Below are 20,474 nucleotides of genomic sequence, written 5' to 3'. Positions count from 1 at the left end.
CAGATGTCTGTCCAGCCTCTGTTTGAACACTTCCATTGAAGGAGAACTCACCACCTCCCGTGGCAACCTGTTCCCTTTGATGTGATGTAAGCTCTTTATGGCTTTTGCTGAAAGCTTAAAGGGGTTGTCCCGCGAAAGCAAGTGGGTCTATACACTTCTGTATGGCCATATTAATGCACTTTGTAATGTACATTGTGCATTAATTATGAGCCATACAGAAGTTATAAGAAATTTTTCACTTACCTGCTCCGTTGCTAGCGTCCTCGTTTCCATGGAGCCGCCTAATTTTCAGCGTCTAATGGCCAAATTAGACGCGCTTGCGCAGTCCGGGTCTTCTTCTTTTCTCAATGGGGCTCCGTGTAGCTCCGCCCCGTCACGTGCCGATTCCAGCCAATCAGGAGGCTGGAATTGGCAATGGACCGCACAGAAGCCCTGCGGTCCACCGAGGGAGAAGATCCCGGCGGCCATCTTCAGCCGGTAAGTAAGAAGTCACCGGAGCGCGGGGATTCAGGTAAGCGCTGTGCGGTGTTCTTTTTTAACCCCTGCATCGGGGTTGTCTCGCGCAGAACGGGGGGGGGGGGGGGGGGGGTTGAAAAAAAAAAAAACCCGTTTCGGCGCGGGACAACCCCTTTAAGTTTTAAATCCCCAGCCAGGAGAAAATGCTTCAGAAGAGTGCCGGGAAGCCGGGGAGAAGACGTGCCAGAGCTGGACTGCGCCAGAGAGATGATGTATATATTTTTTACATTTTTTTCAAGGAGCTTGAGCTTATTTTCAGGGAAGAGCTTACTTTTTAAGCCCTTCACCGAAAATCACTGCGGGGGTTGCCTGCATCCCATTGCTTTCAATGGGGCGGCAGAACACAGGGCCACATTGAAAGCAATGGGAGAATATCGCGATCCTCTGGCACAGCTGGGATTCTTTAATCCCTGCTGCAGCCCCCTAATCACTGAACACTGTGACAGTGCTGTCACAGTGTCCAGTGATAAGGGGACTCCCTGTAACATCACACAATGTTACACACAGCATGGACCTTACCGGTGCACGTATGTCCTATCTTTTGCAAAGATTTTGCGCCTGTAAAAAACTGACATGTGAACACTGCATAGGAAACCAATGGTTCTAATAGATGGGCAAAAACCCCCACTCATCTGACTTCGCCCCGAGGGTGGAAAGAAATCTGAAATGATTCATTTTTGTTGGATTTTTTTAACATGACAAAAGCATGGCATTTTAACAGGGGCGTGGAGACTTTTTATATCCACTTTTTTTAAAAAAGAGGGTTGGACAGAACTAGCACTGCTACCTCTTGTGTCACCTCTATTTCCACATAGAGTGTAAGCTCTTGTGAGCAGGACCCTCACCCCTATTGTATGACTTGTTAATTAGCTTGTTGCCCTTTAGTGTCTGACTGTCTGTTCATGTTCCCTCTAACTTGTGAAGTGCTGTGGAATATGTTGGCGATACATAAAGATTATTATTATTGAGTCAATTAGCTGCTAATAAATTATTTAGATTAACAGATTTTTGCTGCGAAGCACAATGATGATTAATGCTTTATAAAAACTCAATTCACGTCTTAGAAAAAAAATCTGCAATAATTTTCTAGCATGCATCGGCCCCCACCTATCAGATGAATTATCCTAGGGATACGCTATAACTGCCATGCTCCGCATACCCTCTAATGCTCATAATCTACATGCAGAGCTATATTTTCTGCTCAGTATTACTAAATTAAAAAGATAAGTTCGCTCTTGTGCATCTCTTACCAGTACATATACGGTAGTAGTTTTCATATTTGAACTACATTCCCTTTTTCAAAGTCAGTACGCTCAGTGATTAACAAAAACACTAGGTGGCAGCAGTGAGCTGTAAAACAGCCATGTAATCTGCACAATGGGGAGATTCTTCTAGGAACTCTTCAGGGGTAAAATATGTCTCTGATATGATGAACATGGGAAGCTGGAGTTTATTGAAATAACAGGAAAATAGTGGAGAAGTTCTGTGTAGTGTTCCTGTGAATCAATGTGTCACATACAGATATCAGACTTTTCAGGTACAGGGGTACAATAACCTGCCACAATATTTATTATAAAGAGGATGATATGGGACCGTTATGCATATGTTCTGGGACTGCTGTGTCATGCGAGATTATTGGAGGGGCATTCTCATATTCATGGAGTCTATCCTAGAGGCCCCGAGGATCCTGCACCCTGGGGTGTACCTCTTTGGGCTTGTTGGAAACCTCCCTGTGGCTGGGGCAATCCGCACCTTATATAAATTGCTGCTTTTTTATGCTAAACAGGTGATATTGCTGAACTGTAGACACCCTGAGAGGGCGACCAGGAGGGCATGGATCCAGGTGGTAAATTCTGTGATTCCTATATATAAGCTGACGTATATGGCCAGGGGATACCCGGAGAAGTTTGACATCCTACTTTTTTGTTAAGAGTCACGCTGTGTTGTTTGGGGGGTGGGGGTTGCTATAGTTCTTCTCATTTTTGTTGTTATTTTCAGACTTAAAGGGGTTGTCTCGAGGAAGCAGAGACATTTTTTTTTTGCCCAGTCCCCCTTATTAAGCCTACATTACTAAGCCCCCATGTAAATGACTTTTCTAGCCGGTTTCTACTTACAGTTCCAGCGTTTCAGAAACTTATAAAAAGTTTCCCCAAGATGGCCGCCGGCTCTTTTCCCGTCGCTTGCTGTAGCCCGACGTGCGCGCTCCCGAGACGCTACCAGCTGTGTCTCCCTGACAACCAGATGGCCCGCAGCCGCCGAACGGACCCCGGGATTGAACGCGGCCGACCAGTCACCCACCGCCAGGCAGCAGGTAACCGGCACTAGGCCCCGGCTCCCCCGCGCTAGGCCCCGGCTCCCCAGCGGTAGGCCCCGGGGCCCAGCGGCAGGCTCCAGGGCCACAGCGGTAGGCCCCGGGGGTCCAGCGGTAGGCCCCGGGGCCCAGCGGTAGGCTCCGGGGCCACAGCGGTAGGCCCCGGGGCCCAGCGGTAGGCTCCGGGGCCACAGCGGTAGGCCCGGGGGTCCAGCGGTAGGCCCCGGGGCCCAGCGGTAGGCTCCGGGGCCACAGCGGTAGGCTCCGGGGCCACAGCAGCAGTCCGTCACGCGTCACCCCCGTCAGTCCGTCACCCATCACTTACCTGGGTGGCTGGGCTGGGCGGCTCTGCTGGTGCTGAGTTTCTGCACCTTCCTCTAACAGAGGATGGTAGCAGAATGGCCGCTCCAGCGCGCTCCCGAGAAGATACAGCTCGTCTGCGCATGCGCAGAAGAGCTGTAGCGGGGAGCACACTGAAGCAGCTAGTGCTCAGAGCAGAAGACCGGACTGCGCAAGCGCGTCTAAAAAAGCAAGCCGCCAGCGAATTTAGACGGAACCATGGAGACGAGGACGCTAGCAACGGAGCAGGTAAGTGAATAACTTCTGTATGGCTCATATTTAATGCACGATGTATATTACAAAGTGCATTAATATGGCCATACAGAAGTGTATAACCCCACTTGATTTTGCGAGACAACCCCTTTAAGGTTTGGGATCCATTTTTTGTGTTTTTCTCATTATCAATAATTAATTCATTAAGTTAATATAAAAATATATAGACAAATGTTATAATTTATAAGGAATGTATGCACATATACAAACAATAATGCTCGTTCTGTTTCCATGTACTAGGGGGAGCCATTATGATGTTCCCCCTTCTGTGCCCACTGTTTCTGTTTATTTGTCCATTTTATTCTGGCTAAATAAAGTTCCTTTAAAAAGAAAAAAAAAGGGGGATGATATATTATATATTGGCATCTTAGCAAGTCTTACTCCATTATACAAAACTAATACACAGTGAATGGCCACTTTATAAGACCCGCTAGTAGCATGTTGGACCTCCTTTGGCCTTCAGAACTCTGACAAGTCATTGGGGTGTCCATCCACAGATATGAGGGGTCCCGGGGTGTGCCGAGGAAACATTCCGTATGCTATTACTTCACCTCCACCAACCTGAACTATCATAAGCTGACAAAGAGAGTTCATTGATTCATGTTGCTTGCGCCAAATTCTGACCTCCCCTCAGCACGATGCAAGAGCGCTCTGGATTCATTTGATCACGCGATGTTTTTCTGCTGCTCAGTGATACAGTTTTTGAGCTCTTTTGCCCGCTGGAGTCTCACCTCTCTGTTTCTCTTAGACAACAATGGTGCTGGAACTGGTTGTCTGTTGTACGATTAAGCACATTAGCTGCTTCATCAGCATTGTAGTCAGCTGCAATTTCCTTGACTAAAACAATTCCTGACATCCTCCTCTGACCCCTTTTGCCATTGAGTTGCTCCATCCACAGGATCCCCGTCCGCTGGATGTTTTTTCTGATGACCAGGCCTTATTGGAAGTCACTAAGATCGCTGGATTTTCCAATCTAATATGGATTCACACTGACTTTGGTCCGCGGAAAACTTGTCACTTGATTTTATGCTGCACTCCGAGGTCACAGGTCTGGTTTCCACACAGGTAAGCTCCAAAAGTGAGCATTTAGTGTACAGTATATTATCACTTTAGGTATATTTTACTTCATTTATACTTTAATTTGCTTAATTGTTGGAGTGCTTAGTGTTTTGTCTAATTAATGAGTCATCATGTATATGGCTATGGTTAATGTATATGGTCATATATGGTTATTGAAATCTATAGTGCATACTGTGCGCCATGGTTGTGGTGAGTAAGTGGAAAATTCATCTTACCTGGGTCACTTTCTCTGTGACATTTTGAGTCCTCTCAAAGGCATTGCTGGGGGCTACAATCTCAATCTCTGTGGTGGAAGCGGACCGGTGCTTTTCTAGGTTGAACTCCACAAAGTTGAGAGTAAACTGGGGTATCTGACTGATGGTTCTGTACCTCATGAGGTCTGCATCAGAGGAGGAATTGAAGAAGCCCGGCTTCATTTTTGACCTCTCTATTAAAAAACGGAGAAGAGTTTTAGAAACAGTATCAATGACGTTAAAGGATCAGCACACAACTATATTGCGCCAGTCAAATCCATTGAGGCTAAACCTCCTATTGTACTTCTAGCTATATGTGTCTACAGTATTCTATAAGGACAGCACACTATAAGAAAGGCAGTAGCCAGGGGCCCCGCAGGGCCATAGGAAGGCTGCACATGACAGGATTAACGAGGAGTGGTAGGAAGGGGTTAACAGAGGTGGGTGGGGGGGGAGGGGCAAAGGAGGAGGAAGAGGCAAGGAGTCATTCAAGAATCAAGAACGGAGGAAGAAGCAGCAAGTAAGAAGTCTGGAAGTTCTGCCCGCCTGGTAGTTAATAAATAGGGGGTGGGTGGGGGGAGTCAGTATTGGGGAAATAAATGGGGGGGATGTTGCATTGTCACAGCAGTGGCAGAAAGTAGAGGGGGGGGGGGTCCCTTGGGGTCGCCATGGTTGACCAATGGTTACAGGGGGTCTGTCGTCTCTTGGCTCTGACAGGGCGATGGCCTTGCAGACATGGTAGATTGGGCTAGACTGGAAATGGCTAGCAAGTCTCCGGGTTGGAAGGTACGCAGCAGGAAGCTACTGGTACGGTTGAGTCTCCCGAGTCGTTGGCTCACGGTGGGGAGGTATCTTAGAGGAGTAATTGGGGCTCCCGAGTCGGTGGCTGTGGAGGCGACAGACCTGTGTAAGGGGCTCCAGGGAACCTCTTCTCTTCATGGTGTGGGGGTTCTTGTCCAACACATATAAAATGTAAACTGTTAGTATAATAAAATGATATCTGTGGCCGAAATTATCCAAAGAAGTAGTCTGTGTGTTTCCTTTCGGCAGGAGGTGGGGTTCGGGGGGCGAAGAAGGAATGACTTTGTAGTACCCAGGTCATGTGTGCTATAATCTATAGATAGAAGGTGAGTTTTTACCTTGTTTTCTTTGATATTTATTATGACAATACAAAGAACAGAGGGGGTAGCACTCAGCTAAGCACTTCTGCCCCTTTGTATCAGCGACTGGTGGGGCTTCAGCACCTGGACCCCCACACCGATCAAAGCTTCTGACACTAAAGGGTACCTATCATTTTCTAAAGTTGACAAAAATGCTAGGTACTCCTTAGCCTTTGTTCACACGGCATCTTTTAACTGTGGATTTGATGCAGACCCTGCTTGGAATCTGCTTTAAATGTGCATCCCATTACTTTTCATACAAATCCACGCTGTAGTCCATACGGCAAGGATTTCTTCCACAAGCAGATTTGGAATTCTCGTACGAAATTAAAAAAAGAAGTGACATGTAGAGGCGTAACGTGAAGCTGCTGCATCTATAACAGGGTCCCCCAGCTATAATGTACTGGGTCTCTTCCTGTAGGGTAGAGACCTTATGGGCCCGCTAAGGCTCCAGAGTTTGGGAGTTTGACCGCAACTTCTGCACCCATTATAATTATGCCACTGGTGACATGTCACTTCTTGATGCAGATTCCGCACCAAATCAGCGGAAAGGGTTAAATCTGCGTTCATATCCGTGGTATACTAAAATGACATTTTGAAGCAGATTTCCACCATACAAGAGTTTAATTCCAGACAAAAGTTTCAACCAGCCAAAGAGTCCTACTACAGGATACAAGACACTGACCTGAATTGAAGGCAGCTCGTGTCAACCTCTGATGAAGAGTCTTGTTCGCTTTTCTTGCCAGCAGCAGTGCCAGATCCTCAAAGTTTAAGATAAACATAATGACGTCTCCTTCTTCGTTCTTTACTGGAACAACATCCACCAGGCACCGCAGACAGGAACCTGTAGAGGGCAGTAACAAAAAGAGAAGGGTAAAGATGAATAAAAACTATGTATATTTATATCTGTTGGAACCAACCAACTTCTTTTTAGGCGATTATCAAAAAAAACACTACATTTGGCTTTTATTTCTTGATCTACAGATGCCACAGACACACACCTACCTAATGCCACTCTTTACAATGTAGGAGAGACCCAAGTGGACGCACCCCTCCTTATCTAGGCATATGCACAGAAGTAGTCCAATTAAAGGGGTTATCCAATGAATTAAATGTTCATACTGAAAGCCCTGAAATACTGTTAATGTTTTTTAAGTAATCTGTAGTTTGTATAAAAATACCTTTCTCCATTACATTTTTCTACCACGTGTCTCACTTGGTGCTGCTGCGAATCTCTGCTACAGGGGTGAGCTCTGGACAGAATCAGTCTCCTTCCGCTTCTGGCAGCTGACAGCATAGTCCATTATTCTCTCCCCTGTAGAAGTGGTTGTCTCAGCTATACTGCCACATACTGCAGAGGCTGCTCCTTCCTGATACGCAGGCACAAAATTATTACTATTAGCCGCTCCGTGGTGGGCAGGGGATCACTATGCAGAGACCCTGCTGAAGAGAGTGATTGAGCATGTGTGTCCTCCAGCAGTCGGCTCATTAGGAGGACACATGCGCTGCGCTATACATTGAACACCAGGTGGTGCTGTACTATGTAAGATATTGTAATAACTTCACTGGATTGATTTTTTTTTCACAGCATGTAACGTGCAAATATTGTTCACTTAATATGATGTACACAATATATTTAATGGTGGGATAACTCTAAGTTACAGATCTGCTGCAGAAAAAATTATTCCTCTTTAAGAAAAGACGAAATGCATGGTGGGGAGCGTGGATGCACCAGAGTAATATTATATGGGTGAGATATGTTGCATACTTACTATCATGTGGCTTGTCATTTGTATATTGTTTCATATACTGAATATTTAGGTGGGGACGGCACTACAGGCGGTGACATTTTCTTTGCGTGCCACTCATGTAATCCTTTAATGACCTTATTATGGCTACATAAAGTATGATGGCATGCAGCATTGCGTCTTTTTTGTTTTTGCCGTGTGCACTGACACTATATTCACGATGCGCAAGACAGTGGGGCATGGTGCGATACTTACCTTTTTTTTGTACACACTTGCTGCCGTTTGTACGATTATGTATGGGGTATTTGAATGACAAATAGTGATAATTCCCATTGATGTTACTTTTGGTGTGCCTATTTTTTGTACTCTTCTTGGTCAGAAAAATCTTTTTCACCCCTAAATTGACAATATATGAAGCCGTTATAAGTGCGTTTCGTGTATATATATATATATATATATATATATATATATATATATATATATATATATATATATAAATAATCTTTTGTGAGTAAATAATCTATTTTGGAGTTGCTACAGTATTAAATTATTGGGGGTACGATGAGGTATTTCTCCGGGGTGCACCTAGCCATTATATATTGTTGTATGTAGATGAATCATATTGGATTAAATGGCAAATATTGCTCACTTGATATAATATACACAATATAGTCAATGGTGGGTTAACTCTAAGGGCTCCTTCACACTGGCGAGAAAATAGTGCGCGATGCGAGAGTGAGTGAAAATACATGATTATGAAACTAATTACTTTTAATGGTTTCATTCTCATTTGCGATGTTTTCACTCCTGCGATGCTGCGTGAAAAAAAAAAATCGCAGCATCCGCTTTCTTTTTGCAGTATCGTCCATTGTTTTCAATGGGGCTGCCGCGGCTTGATGGTTGCAGCAGGGGATTCATTCATGCACAGATGTATGGCTGTTGCATCCAGGGGTTTCCACATGTTTTCAAGGTGGACGCCGGCAGCAGCGCCGGCTCCATTGAAAATAGTGGGAGAACATCGCGATCTCCTGCCGCGGCTGTGACAGCTGTGGCAGGGATGATGGGAACCCCCGCAGTGATGCCAGGCTGCATGTGAAAACGCCTTGGATCCAGGGATTTTCAGAAGGATTGCGATATCGGGCTGATCGCTCTCGCCGGTGTGCAGGAACCTTGAGTTGAAGACCCGCTGCAGAAAATCCACAGAGGCAAAATATGCCGTTCCTTAGGAGACAGTGACTGTAGGTGACACCCCGGATATTTATTCCTATCAGCACACCTGCCTTGCTATGTAGTAATTCCTAACTGATGACCAGTATGTCTTTAACAGGCTTTCAACTTGCACATACATCTTTTTAAGGTAGTTGCTTGACTGATTACTGAGAGCCAGGCTCCTGCTCTAAGGCCTCATGTCCACCGGGAAATTAAGAATTAAAATCCGCAGCGTTTTTCCCGCACGCGTATCTGCGCCCCATAGGGATGCATTAGACACCCGCAGGTAGTTAAATACCCGCGGATGTTATTTTTCCCTGCAGGCGCGGTTCCTGCGTGCAGGAGAAAATCCGGACACGCTCCATTTTCGTGCGGGTCTCCCACGGGGACAGCTCCCGCAAGCTTCTATTGAAGCCTATGAAAGCCTTCCGGATCCGCGGGGGACTCGTACCAGAATTAAACTCACCTGCTCCAGGCGATGCGTTTCTTCCCTTCTTCGCGACCGTAACTTCTTTCTTCGGGCCGGCGGATGTGCCCGGCGCATGCGCGCGGCACGCTGCCGGCATGCCAAGCACATCCGCCGGGCCGAAGAAAGAAGATCCGGCCGCGAAGAAGGGGAGACACGCATCGCCCGGAGAGGTGAGTTTATTCTTATTTTTAGGCATCATGTCCGCGGGGCAGGAGGGACCCGCTACGGATTCTACATATAGAATCCGCGGCGGCCTGATTTTCCCCGTGGACATGAGGCCTAACTGTGAGGTGCAGAGAAACCCCAGGTCCTGGCAGTGTAACCCCTCATTTGCCATTAACAATACCAACTGAAGCATGCAAATAGGTCCCAACAGCATCCATCTCATCAGAAGGTACCAATGGCAGCCTATGTGTTTGCCATGTAACTCAGCCTATGTTAGAGGCATAGCAGAAAGCACTGCATATGTAATACAGGGTGCCAATCTAGTGATCAAACGATTGTAATATGTAAAAAAAAGTTTAACTTTTTTTTTTAAATCAGTTAAAAAAACCAACACATTTTTGCCTCCACAAAACCCCTTTTTGCCAAATGCTACATTTTTTTAGTTTTTAAAAAGCAACACATAATAGGTATGACTGCATTTGTAGCACTTCAAACAATGAAAATTTTGTGTTATTTATCTTGCATGGAGATCGTCCTAAAAATAATTTTAAAAGCTAATGCCAGAATTGCAATTTTTCTTTTCTTCACCTCTAAAAAAAACCCAAAAAATAAAAAGCAATCCAAAAGAAACATGTATCCCAAAATGGTACCAATAAAAAGCTGCAACTCTTCCCACAAAAAACAAGACCTCAGAGCTTAGTTGTCAGAAAAATAAAAATGCGATGGGACTTAGAATGCGGCGATGCAGATTCAGTTGTTTTTATTATTGAAAAGTAATAATAATAATTAAAAAAAGACTCTATAAAGTTGGTATCGCAGTAATTGTGCTGATCCAAATAAGAAAATTATCATGGTATTTTTACTGGATCGTGAATGCTGTAAAAGGTAAAAAAATACTGCAGTTTAAAAATGCAACTTGTCCTACAAAAAACCCGCCCTCATATAGTCATGTCAACAAGTCGTGGCTCTTCAAATGCGACAATGAAAATTGCTTTGTCTTTAAAGGGGTTATCCATACAGCTATCACTGGAATACACAGGGTCGGAGCAGAAGCACTGCTCGGACCCCTATGTAACGACTGGCGTTCATAATTGCAAGCGCAGCTCTCATTAAAATCAATCCCGGCGGCCGCTGCTTGGATAACCCCATTATGGCACAAAATAGGCCAGTGACTAAGGGGATAATATACCCATGGCTTCTGTACTGCTGCAGAATTAGGCATGATGGCCACTCATGAGTCAGGTAAAAGTGGACTACAACTCCTATAGAAGCAGCAGCAGTGGCTTCATCTCTTGCTCTATAAATTCACACTGTGAGGCTGGATTCAGACGACCGTATATCGGCTCAGTTTTCACACCGGACGATATTCGTCGTCTTTCTCTGCAGGGGGGAAGCTGGAAGAGCCAGGAGCAGGAACTGAGCTCCCGCCCCCTCTCTGCCTCCTCTCCGCCCCTCTGCACTATTTGCAATGAGGAGAGGTGGGATGGGGTGGGGCTAATTCTTGTAATTTAGCCCCGCCCCACCCCACCTCCTTTCATTGCAAATAGTGCAGAGGGGTGGAGAGGAGGCAGAGAGGGGGCGGGAGCTCAGTTCCTGCTCCTGGCTCTTCCACTCCCCCCCTGCAGATGAAGACATCGTATATCGTCTCGGCGTGAAAACTGAGCCGATATACGTGCGTCTGAATCCAGCCTGAAAGGTAGCCACTTTCTAACAAGTAACACTGTGGAGGATTATTGTATCACTTATCTGCACAGCCTATTTCAAAGGAGCAATGCATGGCTTATATCGGACTTCCTACACGCTAGTAGTGCTCTCCACAAGGAGAAACGTTACCCCTCCCCTCCGACTCATGGTAATGGCCTCTTACTGATGATGGGCAAGGACACTGAAACAGCCATATGTACATGGGTATTCTGGTTTAGCTTACATCCCTAGTCAAGTTGTAAGGCCTATTAAAAGGCTGCACATTGATTCGCAGGGTAGCTACCTTCCAATTGACAGCGTTGCGGAAGATTACTCCATCACTCATTTGCATAGCTTTTTCCCAGAGAGCATTGCATGGCATATAAGACTTCCTACACCCTTGTTGTGCTCTCCACAAGGAGAAACATTACCCCCTACCCTTTGTACACAAGTTGATAGCATCTTACACAGCTAACCAGAACCCTACCAGCGCTGACAGCTTTATGTACATGTGTATTCTGGTGTGGCTTACATCCCTAGTCAAATATCAAGCCTATTTAAAAAGTCAGATATTGACTCTCAGTGTAACTACTTTCCAGTATTCTATTACTCATTTCCATATACTGCATTACAGAAGGAAATATGAAGTTTACTCACAGCAACCAACCTAGTCTGACTGGTCGCTATGTGCTTGTATTGCAGGGCTAGTAACTACTTTTAATTACAAATAAGGGAGATAGAACAGTACCTCAACATCGCCACCTATTGGAAGGCAGCATTCCTTCAAGTCAATTTCAGACCCTTTATACAAGCCTTGTATTTTTAATAGTAATTGATGAGGTTTGCAGGAAGTGTCCTGCCTTTGCTGTGCACACATTTCCATCTAATGTATTTCCACATCGCCCTAAAAGTTGCACACACACAAAAAATGACGCGATAAGAAATTACCCAGCCAGCCAGCCATATACAATGCATTTAATGGTAATGATATACAGTGCAGTATTTCTCTATCCAAATCATTAATTAAACCAGCTCTAACATGTACTTTCAGCATGTCTATGTTTCAGCACAGTTGATTTAATTAATGGTTTAGTAAGTGGCAGAACTGCCAGAAGGCACTGCCCATGGTCCCTAATTGCTGGCCTGAAAAGCATCAATTATATCACATAGCAAATGTGTTTGACTTCAGCAGCTGACTTGTGAATAGGTGAACGTAGGGAAATTCTTCCTTCACGGTTGAGTTCACATCTACCATTTGTGCCTTGGTTGTTGAAAAAATGTTTTTAACTTAGATTTTTACAAAATGTTGCAGCAAAACAGCAGGTGAACCTGGTAAAAAGAGATTGGACAAGATTAGAAAAAATGGTTGAGCTCCCCCACCACCACCCAAAACAGCGCCACCTATGCTCATGGGCCCTATCTGGTACTGCAGTATCACTCAAGCGAAAAGCAAGCACAACCCAATTCTAAAAATGGCGCTATGGCACCTTTATTTATAGAAAAATATGGTCTTCTCATGAAGACAACTCTTGGCCACATGCCCTATTAGACCTCCCTCTATGAGCCAGAGAAGAGTGCCGTTTTGTAGGAGCTGCTCCCATTCTAGCAGACTCGAGTCGTGATTGCAATACATTCATTTGACGGGCTGCCATGTAATACTACATTTCCCCAGCAGTGGCCGCTGCAGGGGAAACACTTGGCTGTCTGCAGCTTCTTCGGGCAAACATCATCTATTTTGCTGGAAGATCAGCTGAACGCTCCAATGGACACAGTTTAAAAGTTTTTTTTCTCTGATGACACAACCCCTTTAAGTAGAGTAGGGCACTGAAATGGGACATTATTACTGGTCACTTTTGGCTTTATTTATCCTGCCTCTCAAACTTACAATTTTTCAATTTCTAATCCAAAATTGGAGTTTACAAAGCACTAGGAACAATCCATAGGGCAGAAGCAGTTTTGATTTCTCTCTTTTGACTTAGAAAAAAATCCACCAGAAAGTTATAGACAACTTTTTACAGCAATCAATACTGAATGGCCATTATATTATAGCCCCAATCGGAGCTTCCCTGTATGGAAATTATGCCCATGACCCCGGAGTGCAGCATAAAATCACGGGACAAGTTTTCCGTGAATCAGTTTTATGTGAATCCACGTTAGATGAGAAAATCCAGCGATCGGAGCGACTTCCAATGAGGCCGCGTCATCGGTGCTAGACTAGCCGGGCCAGGATGTCACTGCCATTCTATTGGGGTTTTGTCATGCAGCAGTCTGGTAAGTGTACAGAGAATGGTGTGATTGAGGAAAAAACATCCAGCGAAAGGCGATCCTGTGGACGGAAAGAACTCACCGACAAAAGGGGTCAGAGGAGGATGTCACAATTATTCTAATGAACAGACGGTATACAGACAAGTAGTTGCCAATGCCACTATCCAAAAGAACCAGGCAATATTTCTCAGCAGGCAACCAGTTCCAGCGCCATTGCTAAGAGAAACAGAAAACTTCATTGGACATAAAATATCGCTTTAAGATGAATTGAGCGTTCAGCAGACGGTGGTGTCCCCAGAGGATGGCAATACACAGAAAAATTGTTAATGCTTATTGAAACATTTGTCAAGCTTTACTCAGGCAAGAGCTGTTATAGCCCTCTTGGCTGTACTAAAGCCCATGAGAGCCCGGTTGATGCAGCTATAGGATGACATCCAGTTTGGCATCCATAGCGCAGCCTCTTGTAATGTCTTAGATGTATTTCCCTGGCTAGGATTTCTCTGATGTTATGTTTAAATGTTCCGAGCAATCTGCCAATAGGGTTTGTCTGCTCTAGGGCATTGATTAAGTGTTGGTCGGAAGATAATATACCCATATGTGCTATGATGTTTTAGTAGGACTGGTTGACCGGTCCTGAGCATTATTGGAGGACGTCTCGGATTCTTCCCGTTGAAGTCGATCAGTGTTATATTCAATATTTCTCCCGGATTCGATGCAGATATTCTCTGCTTCCTTCAGTGAAATCAGGGCACCCCATGGAGGCCTCCAGTATAGCAGCTCCTGATATCTCCGAGCAGTCAAACACGTCAGAATATGAACTATTGCTTCAATTAAGTTGTTTTCATGTCAAATTAAAAAATTTGATGATTTTTCAAAATTTTTCAATGACACTACATATTTTAAAAAATCTTGAAATCTTGCAGTTTTTGCACTGAACACTAAACCTAATAATAGTCTGACACTTCTTATTCTATAGAGAAAACTTCTCGGCAGTCATTTCATTATCATCACAGACAGGATTATACTGAAAGGTACTGCCTATATATAGATGACACAGCATTTGCCATTCACAGTAGGGGATAGTCACAGCTCACCTCCTCTCCCTCTCTGTACAATTATCTCTGTACAAGTCATAGAGCATGCTCATAACACTCTCCCAAACAAGTCAACGGGTCCCCTCTTGTCCATTCTGTATATGGCCCATGAATTCTGTTGTAAAGCATATCTTTAAATATTGTTAAATGCAGTTCAGGCAAGATGGCCGTCCCTATAGTCATCTACAGAAAATAGAACAAACAAAATCCACAGTCTGAAAATAAAAACAGATTAGAAAAATGGAAAGTTTTCACTATCTGGCATTAATTAGTATTAACAATAGTGTTACAATCAAAGAAAACGTCCATATACTTACTGATACAGGAGAGCAGACATGTGCACCACCTCCACATGCAGGCAGCAAAAATGCCAAATGAGGGAGCCAAATACACCTGTGGAGGACACCGATGAGACAGCCACTCACACACCCTCCTAATATAAAGGGGGTGGTTGCTTAGTGTATACTCCTACACAGAGTAGTAAATACAGGGTGTGAGATATGTAGTGCACAATGCAGGCTAGCAACCTATTAGTGACGCCATATCAGTTTGACGTGCTGCCCTGCACCCCAAAAGGTGAACCACATTGGTGCTGGCACCCAGGGCTCCCCCGGCGTCTAATAGCAGCACTGCATGTGAATAATACATACTAAATGCCAGGTATTCTGTGATTGTTTGTTTTTATACACCCTCAACAATAGTGTTAGGTTCAGCTGACCACACTGCTGCAGCCCAGGCTTGTTTGGAGAGGAGTTGCTATTGCCTAAGCTCTCTTTAAATTCTCATAGAATGGTAGAGCTGGAAGGGACCTCCAGGGTCATCGGGTCCAACCCCCTGCTCAGTGCAGGATTCACTAAATCATCTCAGACAGATGTCAGTCCAGCCTTTGTTTGAAGACTTCCATTGAAGGAGAACTCACCACCTCCCGTGGGAACCTGTTCCATTGATCACCCTCACTGTCTAATATCTAATCTGTCTCCTCCCTTTCAATTTCATCCCATTGCTTCCAGTCTTTCCTTGTGCAAATGAGAATAGGGTTGATCCCTCTGCACTGTGACAGCCCTTCAGATATTTGTAGACAGCTATACTCCCGGCTTCTGTAGTGTGTTGTTGGTTATAGTGAAAGCTATGTGCATTTAAATTAATTATTACTTGTATGCTTTTAGTATCTTGCTCCTAGTCTAGCTCTGTTTCTATTCAATGTAGATTTGTTCTTGTGGGTAACTCTAGTCCAGTCCTTGCTTCTTAGCCTAGTTGGTTGTGGTGTTGTTTTTTCTGTTTGTATCTAGTGTCTTACTTCTTAGTTCAGCTCTTCTCAGTTTAGTTTGCTTTTCTTGTTTCTGGGTCTTAGTACCCTCTCAGTGTTTGTCAGGATCAGTGTTGTAGATATGGTTTCCATTAACTACATCTTTAGGGATACTGAGGAACAGCAGTGTCTGGTATTGGGGTTAGCATCAAGGATAAGGGGAAGACTTAGGTAAAGTTAGAGTTAGGGTCAATTATACTCATTTCAGCATCACCAAATGCTTGATTAAAACTGTCAACAATCTATTCCCTATAATCAATTGCTGGGTTCCTATTCTTGCATCTTTTTTACCTACTAGTGTTCATACATGCTTCATAATAATGCTTACAAGTATAGTTGTAATATAATTTGGCCGTAATGTATGGGTACTTTTACATGGGCTGTCGTCCGAGTAATCGCTCAAAAAAACGATTACAGATGATGACTGTCAGCCCATGAAAATATGAGACCCGGACAGGGTTGTCGTAGTTGCTTGGTTTCTAACTCACCTAAAAACTAAGCAACTTTGAACAATTGCCTATTTACTCTGACTGGCAGTCGGAAGAGATATGTGGCACGCCTCACCGCCATTCAGTGAGCAATTATTGCTCCTGTGTAAAAGCACAGGAGCAATAATTGCTGGGATGGCTGTCTGGAGTTTAAGCTCCTGAAAGTCATCCCGTGTAAAAGAACGGTAAGTCTTGGGGGTATCGGAGTACTGGGAAGCACCAATAGTACTTGGGAAAGGCAACTATTATAGGCGAAATCCAGTTCTGTTGTCCTGTGTCCAGCCAATGTCGTGATGGTCCCAGATTACCACCTGCCCCTTTCGGACAATTGGCCTGCACACAGACTAGAGGTTCCTAGGAACATATGGCTGCTATAAAGTATACCTCTGAATGCTGTTAACAGCAGCTCAAGCAAGATGGCCGCCCCATAGTCATGTACAGAAAATAGAATTAAAAAATCTACAATCAGAAAATAAAAACAAATTAGAAAAATGGGAAATGTGTCGCTACCTGCTTTTAATTAGCAAAATAAAATATAGGTTATGCATATCCTTTAATATTGATAAAATCTAATTAGTCAAGCTGGATTTTTTGCAAATTTATCATGATTACCTTATTGCAAACCAAAGGTTCTGCTAGAAATAGGCTATATAGGGATTGAACCTACCGAGGTGCTGTCAGTCTAACCAGACTTGATCAAACAGATAGCCGAAGAAGAAAACTTCACAGGTCACTCAAGATGCTTTGATCAAGATTCATGAAAAATATCCACAGGATTAAGGGAAGGAGGTTTCTAAATGAGATATAGCTCTGAGACTGAACAGACTTTGCTTTTCTATATATGAACCCTTGGAAGAAACATATTTCACAGTTTTTTCCCTATAAAGGCTACTTTCACAGCAATTTCAGTATTTTTCCATCAGGCACAAATCTTTCACTTATACTTTTCTGAATTTAAGTTTCACTCCTGGTTTTGACTTATAAATATTGACCAAAGCTGCAGGCCTTAGCAGATAGACCACCATATATTGGGGTGATCGGAGGTGTGACTTGAAGCTGCTGGGCCCAATGCAAAACCTGTAACAGGGCCACCAACCATAATGCTTTATTCATAGTACTGGGCTCTCTATATGGAGAAGAGAGGCCTAATGGGCCCCCCTAAGGCTCCTGGGCCCGGGTGCAACCGCATCCACTATAGGTACGCTAGTGGGGGTGATATATATATAGATCTGGGGTGTGCAACACTGTTCAGGAGAAGGCAGACAAGTAACAATGGTGCATTATGTAACCATGTCTTGTTCACCATATATCGGAGAATGGGGTCACTTGATCCCCCTTTGGCACTCTATGCATGTGGCTTTTTTCCATTGTAGTTTATGGGAGTTGTGAAATGTTAGGTGGTTACCACAGCACCCTTCATCTACAGTAGAGAGAGTAACATGCAAGCTTGGTCTTCACCTATCTGCATTGTTGATTGGAGGAAGAAATGGGTCCCCATTTCCTGATAGGTGGAAGTCCTGGAAGTGGAACCTGCATCTATTCTGTATATACTTTCGATATGTGATATATCTCTCAGATAGCAACATCCCTTTATGTTTTACTGTAGCCCTTGAGAGAGTTTCAAGCGATTCTCAGAATTCCGCCGTTAAGAAAATAGTCCTGAATGTATTTTATCCTAATCCTAAATCAGAAGAATAGAGGTTGCACAAAAAAAAGACTAGAGTTATAAAGGCTATGGACACCTTTGGATGTAATTTTTTACTAAAATCCATTTTTTTTTTTGAGCTGGCAATTTTTTAAATTTGGTTTAATTAAAAATGTTGCACCATTTGGCTTCTGCAGCATCGACATATCACAATGCATAGTAGCGGCAGGATGACTTTCCCTTCAGATCAGTCAGTGAAGCTAGACTTACGGCTTCAGAGTCTGAAGGGAAAGTCAGTCTGCAGTTTCTATATACAGCGATATGTAGAAGCTGCAGAAGCCAAACTCTGCAAAACGGTTAATGAAACAATATTGCAAAAAGGATTGTCGGCCCAAAATACATGCATTTAAGTAAAAGAAAGATCTCCTTTAAGTGCTATCAGAAAATTGAGAATAAAGCAGTGAAAGTCCAAAACCTGATGGCTTAACAAGCCATTCATCTGGTCAGCAGTGATCAGACATACACTACTCTGTCACCAACAAATGTCTTTGAAGTAAAATGACAATTAAAAGTTGAATGCATTTGGAGGGATGCTTCTTGAAATGCCTATTTTACTTTTCTTGAAAATCCTAAATTAATTTTTTGTTGCCACTTTCCCTAAGTTACAATTAGGGGTTAACTTTGTCTATGAAAAAGAAGAAATGCAAGTAAATTTACTGTTTAATGAACATATAGTAATGAGAGGTCTGGTAATGGCCAATATTCACATAACAAGTTCCCCGGGGTAAGGCCGGACATGCACGTCCTCCAATCTGTGCTTACAAGAGAAGACTTTACACCTCCGAATCTCTGATGTGCTAAACTTGCAGCCTCAAGTGACAGACAGCTCTGTTCCAGTGATCTGAACGTCAACACTTAAAAGCTGCAGAAGGTTTTTGTGTTGTTCAAGTCAATTACAAATGTAACTTTATATAAAAAGCGTTATCCGGGGTTTTAGAAATTGATCGCCTATCCTCAGGATAAACCATCAGTACCTGAAACCTGAATAACCCCTGTAAGGTAACATACAATCAGGGCTCAGCTGTGTATGTGCAATACACCTATAGGGCCCTATTGACTGGACAGATGCCAAGAGTGTGCGTTCAGTCAAATCAATGCCGAATTCTGGAATTTGATATTGGACTGCCCTTATATAACGAGTTTTTGGTCTGAGGTTATCAATTTTATATCCCCATTCTTACCTCCCCCCTTGAACATAAATCTAGACCCAAAGATTGCGTTGTTTGGTCTATTTGATGAGGATCATTGGCCACATTATACACAAATATTTCTTAGAGAAATACTATTTTTAACTCGGAAAACTATTGCCATGAAGTGGATGGCGGTGGAATCGCCCTCTTTGGCAAGTTGGAATGGGCTGGTCAATACAATTATCCCTTATGAAAAAGTCATAGCAGCAAAGGGGCTGTCCTGGCAAGTTCCAAAAAGTATTGGGCTCTTGGTTGGATGTACATTCCACATTGCAAACCAACTGTTAACTTCCCCCTTGGGAGACGTTTCTTCTCGTCTTTTATATGCCAGTAACTTTAACTTTGAATTTAAGTTCACGTTTGAATGTTTTTTAGTCTACTGATCTATTAATACAGTATAATAACAGAAACGGTATGTTTTTGATACTATACTATTGTCAGATACAATAATGTGTAAGCAACTTCAATGTTACATCATTGTGTACTGTCTTTGTTTAACAATTGTGTTAAATAAAACTAATAAAAAAAAAAGCTAAAAAAAAAAAAGAGTGTGCGCTCAGCACCCACCAATAGTATATATGGCGATATACATTTTTTTTATGGTTTAGGAAAGCAGTCTATTGCACCTTTCTATATTAACCCCTTAATGACACGGCCTATTTTCGGCTTAAGGACGCTGACCACAGTACTGCTAATCGCTGTAATTATACAGCGATCATAGGCATTGGCACTACAGGATGCCAGTATCTGGCGTCCTGTTGGCATGGCGACAGGCCGGGCTCTCGTGATAACATCGCAAGAGCCGGCTGAAGACACAGAGGGAGCGCGCTCCCTCTGTGAACTCCTTCCCTGCCGTGATCTACTTAGATCGCGGCAGGGAAGGGGCTAACAGCGGGGAGCGGGGGGAAAGGGGGGGCATCGGAGATGCCCCCACTGCTGCAGCCGGACGCCGGCTGTGACTGACAGCCGACTCCCGCTGCGGGATAGCGGGAGATCATATGTGATCCCGCGCTATCCCCAGGACGTAAGTTTACGTCCCGGTTGCCGGAAGTCCCCCGCTCCCAGGACGTAAACGTACGCCCTGGAGCGGGAAGGGGTTAAAGAATCCCTCAAAAAACGCATACGGAATTACCTGGATTTCTGCCTTGGCTACTAGTTAATCGTGGTCTGATTGTTTTTGTCTATGACTGTTACTTAGATATCACTTTAGATAATGTTTTGATCCACCTTAGAATTCATT

The 20,474-nt window shown here is 43.9% G+C and overlaps 1 protein-coding gene across 1 annotated transcript in view; it reads right to left on the bottom strand.

Moving 5' to 3' along the window:
* The window catches only part of KCNH6 (potassium voltage-gated channel subfamily H member 6), a 247,287-nt gene that overhangs the window by 82,446 nt on the left and 144,367 nt on the right, over window positions 1–20,474 (bottom strand). The window contains exons 3-4 of the mRNA XM_066586673.1: window positions 6,598–6,756; window positions 4,735–4,946 (exon numbers count right to left, since the gene is read on the bottom strand). Coding sequence (XP_066442770.1) covers window positions 4,735–4,946; window positions 6,598–6,756 — 371 coding nt within the window. The remainder of the gene's footprint in view (window positions 1–4,734; window positions 4,947–6,597; window positions 6,757–20,474) is intronic.

This window comes from Eleutherodactylus coqui, chromosome 13 (assembly GCF_035609145.1).
Source record: "Eleutherodactylus coqui strain aEleCoq1 chromosome 13, aEleCoq1.hap1, whole genome shotgun sequence".
In the NCBI taxonomy this organism is placed as follows: Eukaryota; Metazoa; Chordata; class Amphibia; order Anura; family Eleutherodactylidae; genus Eleutherodactylus; species Eleutherodactylus coqui.
Note: the sequence above shows the minus strand (reverse complement) of the source record. Positions and strands in the feature narration are given on the sequence as shown.